This window comes from Phaseolus vulgaris, chromosome 4 (genome assembly GCF_000499845.2).
Source record: "Phaseolus vulgaris cultivar G19833 chromosome 4, P. vulgaris v2.0, whole genome shotgun sequence".
Taxonomy (NCBI): Eukaryota; Viridiplantae; Streptophyta; class Magnoliopsida; order Fabales; family Fabaceae; genus Phaseolus; species Phaseolus vulgaris.
Genome location: NC_023756.2, coordinates 22,785,495 through 22,794,106, shown reverse-complemented (window position 1 = coordinate 22,794,106; position 8,612 = coordinate 22,785,495). Strand labels below are relative to the sequence as shown.

General features: G+C 42.8%; 1 protein-coding gene across 1 annotated transcript; it reads right to left on the bottom strand.

Moving 5' to 3' along the window:
• Nucleotides 1–234: 234 nt before the first annotated feature.
• Nucleotides 235–6,135, bottom strand: LOC137838490 (uncharacterized). The gene is made up of 3 exons (XM_068647734.1): nt 5,908–6,135; nt 1,716–1,992; nt 235–1,556 (listed from the first exon to the last, which is right to left on the bottom strand). The coding sequence occupies exons 1-3, from the start codon at nt 6,133–6,135 to the stop codon at nt 235–237; spliced, it is 1,827 nt and encodes a 608-aa protein (XP_068503835.1).
• Nucleotides 6,136–8,612: the final 2,477 nt, after the last annotated feature.

Genomic DNA, 8,612 nt, shown 5'->3' with positions numbered 1-8,612 from the left:
TTAAGTACCGTTTGGTGGAAAGTACGTTGAGTCGAGAAAAGTTAAGTACCGGTTGGTGCAAAGTACGTTAAGTTAAGAAAGAACCATCCAGTTAAACCAGTTGATTGCGCAACAGATAAACTAGAAGATTATATATATGTGTATATATATATGTATGTATATATGTCCACATGAGCATCGAACAGTTCGAACAAAATGAAAATTATTACAGACCAAGGTAAAGCATAAGAGTTTTCAAGGAGATAAGTCAATCGGGGGCACGATCTTGCCGTCCACCACCTCTTTGTACACTGAGAACTCAGAAAGATCGAGGTCAGGATATTTGCAAGCAAACTGCTCCAAAGCAGCGCTAAAGCCGGAAGTTAGAACATGGGCAGCCTCAAGCTGAAGCTCGTCGATCTTCGTCTTGAACCCACTGTTCTCTTCACGAACCTGGGTGACTTCAAGCTCGAGCTCGTCGGCCTTCTTCTTGAGCCCGCTGTTCTCCTCGCGAACTCGAGCAAGCTCAGCAGCAGTTTCACTAAGTTCTTGGGAGGCCTTATCCCGATCTTGCTCAACCTTTCCTAGAAGGGTCTCTCTCTCGATTGACCTCTTCTCTAGGTTGACCATCTTCTGAGCGTCAGTCTTCTTTGCCTCCTCCAGCGCGGCAATTTTCTCCCTCAGAGGGACGATCCTGCTCTCCAGCTCGACGACGTCTTGGAGTTTGTCATGAAGCTTCTTGCGCAGCTCTTTGTTGTCTTGCCGCACGCTCTGGAGCTCGTCCTTGAGGGCGTTTTCAACTCGCGAAAACTCCAAGCCTTGCATCATCATATCGCACTTGGTCTTCTCGGCTTCAGCTTTCGCGATGCTTGCCACCTCCTGGTTGATCCGATTGTCGAGCTCAAACTTCTCCAAGGAGTCTTTGAGCCATTCGCCGACGATTTGGGGAAGACAATCGTCAACCATGGCACTTAGGCGCACAGTGAAGGACTTCAAAGCTTCTGGAAGAGCGGCTGGGAGGCTTGAGGTTGCTGGTGGAGGCGAAGGTTGGTGCTCACCACCACCCTCAGAAGGCTGGACGGCGGGGGGAGCTTCGAGGCGTGGTGGTGAGGCAGGCCGCTTCTCGGCGGCTTGTGAGGAGGCTTGCGTATCAGCAAGTTGCTCAGGAGCGGCCTCAGCAACTGAAGCGTTTGAAACGAGAACATCCCCAGCGGACTCGAATGGTGTGGAGGCGCTGGGGGGATTCTCGATGAAGTTTGGAGCGGCGCTCTCAATTACTGGGGGCTCGGTCACCGCCACCCTTTTCCTTTTACAGATTAGCCCGTCCTTGGTGCTTTCATCCGCCTCTTCGTCAGATACTACCCTGGGGGCTTTCCTTTTGGCCTTCTTGAGAGGTAGTTTTTTGCGTTGGGGGGCTGGAAGAGCGGCAACAGCGGGTGGACCAACTGGTGGGGATTGGCCCTGGGCGGCGGCGATCTCCGCAACAGAGTTCGGGATCGTTTGAGAGCCCGCCGCAAGCTTATGGGACCTGGCTATGGCGCGTAGCTTAGCCATCCTATCTTGTCCCAGCATCGTATCTGCAAAGGGGGCCAACAGTTATCAACTAGCACAGAGAATTGACAGGTAATAATGCATGAAGGAGTTTGAAACCATATGTGAAGTAGAACAACAACATCAAAGTAGGAATGAGAAAATGCAAAGTCAAGCTAGGGAAACTTGAAGGCTTAAGGGCAAACCTATTAGAAAGTCCAATTGGCTTTGATAGAACTCGAAGGAGACGATGGAGGCAGTCGACAGGGTCACGTTGGAAGAGGCGACTTTCTTCCAGAAGCCGCACAAGTCCTTGTCGAGCTCCCCCATCTTTTCTGGCTCCCTACCCTTCCTGAAGCTCGACTCCTTTTTCCCTTTGTTCACCCAATACAAGGGGAACCCGTCGAGAAGGGAAGGGTCTTGATCGTTGCAGCATACACGCACGATGATATGAGTTGCATTGAACATAGACACTTTAGAACTCTTGAAAACAACATTGTAGGAAAAGAATAACCACAATTAAAGGATCAAAGAGTGCTTAGAATAAAGGAAACGAAATCAGAATCACAAAAACAACAAGCTGAAAATAGAATGGGTGCAAAGAAGCTTAAGGAGTCATCAATGGAGACCAAGCCTTCCAAAATGATGATCCAAACTCATTAAGAGTGCTATTTCCTTTTACACAACCATGGAACATGATATAAACGCAATTGAAAAACAGAAACAACAAGAACCGAACAGAAATTGAAGAACAAGCTAAGAAACACAAATTCAAACGGTGAAAAGGATGAAGAACACTAAAACAATTGAAACTACCGATTGAAATTGCAAGAGATGATAGAATGAACACTTATTGAATGAAGCTTGCTGGATTTGAGAATTTGGAACTGCATTCACGCCACTTGGAGTCTTGTTCCAAGATAAGTGAAAGGTTGCCGCCACTTGAAGCTCTCCATTGGCACACAAGATAAGGCAAAGGAAGAAGGAGACAACAAAACTCACAATTTCTCTCTAAACTTGAGTATAGTTCCTTTACTTCTAATTTCCAATTCTGAATTGTGAAGGACCTAAGCCCTCCTTTTATAGGAGCAAGGGCTGGTCATTTACATAGCTTATTCCCTGAGCTACCCAAAAAGCTCCTAAGATCACACCCCCCTTACTAAGCTCACTCCCCAAGCTTCTAGAATTTTCTAAACTAAAGCCTAAAGATGCTTTTACAAAAGAGGTGTCTAATGTTTCCCTCTAAGCACCTTTCTAAACACTATTCTATATTATTTACAATTTAAAAGAGACTATAAAGAGAGATATTTAATTGAAGCCCATTCTTGAAAGCTTGTAGACTTCTTTGGCGTTAAGCTTGATCCTCTCTTTATTTTATGTCTTCTTTTAATTTTGAGAAGACTAGAAGGAAGAACTTCAAATGTGAAGGTGAATGACCTCTTCCTTCATTAATAAAAGCCTCCTTTATTTGATTCTCATCACACGAACTTCCCCTTCCAATCCTTATAGGATTGTTGGAAGATAGAAAGAATGGATCTCCCGACGATCCCATTGAGGCTAACCCATAGACGACCGCCCGGGTCCTTCGCCTCGAATAAGTAGAGGAACACATCCACCGAGGCCGGATGTCCTAAGTGTGCGCAGAGGATCTGGTAAGCCCGCACGAACGCCCAGCTGTTGGGATGGATCTGGGCGGGGGCTATGTCAAGCTCGGTCAGGAGCTCCCTCTCAAAGCGTGTGAAGGGAAACCGAAGCTTGACCTTCTTGAACATGGTGGTGTAGATGAAGCAGAAGGGGGCGTCGTCGCTCCCCTGATCGTCGGTGCAGATGGGCTCACCGGGAGGACAAGGACGCACAAACACTGTGTCATCATGCTCTTTACTGAAAGAGAGGTTTTCCTTGTCACCCTTCTTGAGGCGAAAGATGTCAAGGTCGGAGTTGATGGCTGAGGTTTCGCCCAACAAGGTTGCGGAGGCCCACGGGTATAACCGCTTGTAATCGGGAAGAGGCTTTACCACCACGCTGGTTTGTGGTGGGTTTGGTTGCGGCTGGTTACGATGAGAGGACGCGGGTCTCGCGACTCGGTCAGAGGGAACGTTGGGACCCCTTGGGGGGTCGCGGGAAGAAGAAGGGTTGGCCCTACGGGTTTTCGCTGGAGGGTTGCGAGGAGATGGAGGAGGGTTTGGTGTGGTTTTTGGACGAGTCATCGAGAAAGCTGCAAGAAGATGAAAAGGTATGAGTGTTCGTAAACAAAAAGACTCGATAGAAGAAGAGAAGAGGAAAGAACAAGGGGGGGCTCGCAGAGAAAGGTTCAGAAACCCTAAACGCAGAAAAGAGAAAAACAAAGCAGAGAAACATCCCACAACGTATGCTCCAGACAAGTATTGGATGATGCGAACCGATTAAAATGCAACAAATATCAGTAGAGGTGATAAAAAGGTTACCTTTAGATGATCAGAAGAGTGGTCCGAAGGATGGAGATTGGGAGAATTGGAGCGTTCGCTGGAGTGTTTTGAGAGTTCGAAGAGAGGTAGAAGATAATGAAACAGTGAAATGGCGCGAAGCGTTTAAGAGTTTCGAAGAATGTCGAACGTTACGAGAAGCGCAAATGACAGTGAACAATGGCCGTTGATGGGTCCACGTGTCGAATGATCGAAGGAGTTGGTGAAATGTCAAGTCAGTGAACAGTTTTAGCGCCAACGCGCAAAGCCACGTAAGCCGCCGGATTTGAACCTCTTTAGTCTCCTCGCTGAACAAGTCGCAGCTCGAGACTGGGGGGCTTGTGTACCGACCAGGTCATCGGGTGTGATGACGTTTCTTGCGCGTGCCCGGGTGGGGCGTGCTCGGTGGAACACGTAGGCTAGAAAAGAAGGATGGTTCAGTGGTGAGCGTGGTCGCCGGTTCATGGAACTGGCGTTCTACGATGAACATGCCCGGTTGTCACCGGGTTGGCTCGTCATCAACGTATTTGGCGATTGGCGATCATGCGGCTCGACATCGCCGCAGGAAGCACGTCGCCAGATCTTCCGATGAGCTCAGATCGAAGCTGGTGAAGGCCCAGAGGTGTAAGTTCGAGTGTACAACTCCAGTGAGGCGATTGTTGCGCCAACATGGGGCGTGAAGGGTGTTTGGGTTGAGGGGATAGCTCGCCTATCAACGACGGGATTGGAGAGAGAAAAAACCTAGCTATAAAGGTAACCTCAACAGAATTTGCAGAGGTACGTTTTTCATTACGACTCATTTTGCTAGGGTTGTGTGCTCTTCAGTACGGTCTTACAGAGTATATTTTCTCTCAGTTTTGGGTGTTCTTGTCACTGACTTGAGCGTCGGAGCGCCACCGGCCGCAGAGGCGCCACCGTGTGTTTTTTCAGGTTCTCAGAGAGGCTATTTGTGGTGTGGACTTGGAGGGCACGTGGTGTCAAGTTGGTGAGGAAGACCGTGACGAGGCAACGCTCTTGCGCTAAGTCAACCGGCAGGATCATGTATATATTGAACGTATTTATTCTAAGTCTGGAGTGTCTAACCTTTGATAATTTTGATTTAGTTTTTAAGTATTAGATATTTTTTTTATATATTGAACGCACTGATGTTATTAGAAGTCATTCTTGAAGTCCAAAGATAATTCTTGGCTGCCAAAAATACATACAAGAAAAGATTAAGAAGCAAGATTTGGTCCCCTTATGAATTTGGGTGCAATGATGTTAGTAGGAGTCTTAGAAACCTTAGGAACCCATTTCAAAATACCTTTAGGAACAGAAAACCTTCTTACTCTGCAGAATCTAATAGTGTGGCCCCTTTTCATGCAGTAATGACAAATTTCAACCGGTTGTTTCGATAAAACAACAAGTTGTTTTTCAAAGAAACTTGAAAAGGGTTTTGAAACGGATTTGTTTTTGCTGTTTGGATTAAACCCCAACCCAGCCTTGTCAAAAAACATTTTTGAGAAGCAAGAACAATTTCAAGATTGGATTGGCCTTTGGAAAACTTGTCAATGGTTTTTAAAAGGTAGTGAACTTTCTTTTGAAGTGATTCACAATTTTCACAAAAGCTAGAATCACACTTGCAAGAAGAGTTTTTGTAAATCATTTCCAAACTTTCAAAATCTGTTTTTGAATGGTTCAACTCTTCTTCCAAAGTCTTGACTCTATTTTACAACGAGTTGTTTAAACCTTTCAACCGTTTATTTAAAAGAGCCAACCTATTAGCTTCCTTATGAGTTTCATTAAAGGCTTGAAGAAGTTGACTATAATTTTCAACATTTAAAGAAGTACAAGAACTTACACTACTTGCATCATCTTCTTCTTTGGCCATCAAGCACAGATTGGCTTCTTTTTTATTTTTCTTTCTTTTCCTTCTTGCTTGACTTGTTCCAGATTCTTCTTATGTCATAAGACAAACCTCCTTTCTGGATTCTGAAGAGAAAGATTCAGCATAAGATTCTTCTTTGTCCATCAAGGCACTCCTTGGATTCTTGTGATACTCTTCAAGGGTATTCCACATTTCTTTGGCAGAACTACATTCTGAAACCTTAAGCATATCATTAGAATCAAGTGCAGATACAATGATGTTCATAGCTACACAATCAAGATGTTCTCTTTCAGAAGAAACATTTTCAGATATAGGCATGAGATAGCTATTTGTTATAACATTCTAGATTTTTCTGTCTATAGATTCAACAATTCATTCTAACCTTCCATAATCGATAATTCAGTCCACAAAACAGAGGTGACCTGTTAATTGAGGCACCCTCCCCAAAAGGTAGTTTTTTAGCCATAGAAAAAAGATTTAGGATCGAAAACTTGAGTAACTACAAGAACTTAGCTCTGATACCAATTGTTAGAATATATGGCCTTAAACGAGGGGGGGGGGGTGAATTGTTTAAGAGGGATTTTCGCAAACTTTGAAGGTATAATGAAAATCAATGCTGAATTACAGAGAAAAGAATCAAGGAAACAAATACCCAAAACTGTTTTAAGATGATATCAGAAAAACAATCGGTTGTTTTTATCAGCAGTTAATAAAAACAACTTAAAACAAATATATGTGAGATCAGGGAAAGAGAGAATCACACAAACAGATTTATACTGGGTCACTCTTACACCAAGAGCTACATCCAGTCCCCAAAAACCACTAGGTATTCCACTATGCAATCAAAACCAGATTACAAACACCACACACCAAAGTAGTGACCTTGAACCCCTTAAGAAACACACTACCTTTGGCAAACCACACCAAGAATGTTGATCTTGAACACCTCAAGAACACACAACACTCCTTGGCAACACAATTACAGAAATATAGTAATCAAGGAAGAAGGGAATAGAATACACCTGGGTATTACACAGCTTAAAGTTCAGAATTACAACCCAATCCTATTCCACACACTTAAGAATGATCCAAAGCTTTTTCAAATCTTGGAAAAACTGTTTTGATAAACTCTTTCTGTTACTCCAAGATTAGGAACGTAAAACCACCTTTATATAGACCAACCAATTGGTCAAAAGCATTTAATAAAGGAGCCAAGTTAGTTAGGATCATTTAAAACATATTAAAACCACTTAACAGAATTCTGTTAAGGTTTACAGGAAAAAAATCGATTGTTTTGTCGAAACAATCGATTGAATTGAGTTGACAACAAAGTCAAGCTTTTCAAAACCTTTTTCAAAAATGGTTAAGGTAAAACAACCTATTGTTTCGAAAAAACAACCTGTTGAATTTTTAACAGCATTTTAGAAAACTCATATTTTCAAAAGGTTAAAGATTCAAATGAACTTGGATCATCTTAAGAAGTGAATTAACAAGTTCCAAACAACTAGACAACACACACAACCCAGCAGCAAGGTCTTCAAGCTTTCCTCTTGGATTTGGAGACATCAAAACATCTTGTTCAACAAATAGTGTAGATTCTTTGAATCCTCCATCCCCACCATCCCGACATGAGAAATGGAAGAATGCCCGTCTAAAGCAATTAGGGACATGGACTTCCGAGGAATCACAACGAACAATTGAATAAATTGTAAGAAATATGTTTTGTATGTGTTATTTTTATTGTTGCTATCAGACGACCTAAGCACCTTGGATGTGTTCGTGTTGCTAAATATGGGGAGGGGATTTGCTCATACTTTGGACCCTCATCACAATGCAAAGAACATTCGTTTAGTGAACCTAGCAAAGAGTATGATAGAGGACAACCCAAGCCACGATACAAAAGAATAAAACATAGATGAACTGTTTGTATCAATAATAGAATAAACCTATAAAGGATTTAGTATTTTAAATTTCCTTAGAGTACTTTATAGATGAAACAAAGATACTCTAGAAACCCTAACTTGTCACACAAGTAAGGGCTTTTAGAGCACATTAGAAAAGTACACACAACCTCCTTAAGCCACCATAGTTAAGTTTACTTAACTAGAGTTATGATAGGTTAAGGAGCAAGCTACCTTCATCTATAAATACTCCAAAATACTCTCATGTATTGAGATTTGAAAATATTGAATGAAAAAAATCTGAATTTGAGATTCCTTCTCTCCCAAATATCCTTTTGCTAGAGAGCCTCCAAGGCCTAGTATCAGAGTATTTGCTACAATTACGAAAACAGATAAAGGTTGAGGTCACTCAAGAGATTAAAGAAAGCTTAATGGAGGAGTTTCATAAGCAGATGGATAGGGAGTTTGAAAAGCAATTGGAGGGTTTATGACTCTCGCAACAATCACTTGCTATGATACAAGATGACCCTCCTCCTATTAAGAGAGTCAGCACTAAATGGGGCTGCTCCACGGTTAATCCATCGGGGGATGACTTTGGCTAAACTAGCCAATGTGAGTTGTATGTTGATTAAGATTCTTCCACCCGATTTGTGGCCCTAGGTAAGTTTTATGAAAGGGTCACAATGTTACACAATGTGCCTCTTCCTTTTAATTTGATAAAGGTCATAGTGGAGAAGGTCCTTTATGGTGATGTTGCAGTTCCTGTGCCGACATCAGAGGTGACAATTGTAGCAAAGGTATTACATACTTTCATTTCTTGGCTTACACATCTCGTCAGATCTATATCAGAATATGTGGTATATCTTTGCACTAATAGGATTATATATCAAATAT

Coding starts and splice junctions, on each gene's coding strand:
- LOC137838490 (XM_068647734.1), bottom strand. CDS start 6,135: ATGCCTATATCTGAAAATGTTTCTTCTGAAAGAGAACATCTTGATTGT. Junction 1,993..5,907: donor CTTCAGAATCCAGAAAGGAG/GTTTGTCTTATG, acceptor GTTGTTTTCAAG/AGTTCTAAAGTGTCTATGTT. Junction 1,557..1,715: donor CCAATTGGACTTTCTAATAG/GTTTGCCCTTAA, acceptor CCCCCTTTGCAG/ATACGATGCTGGGACAAGAT.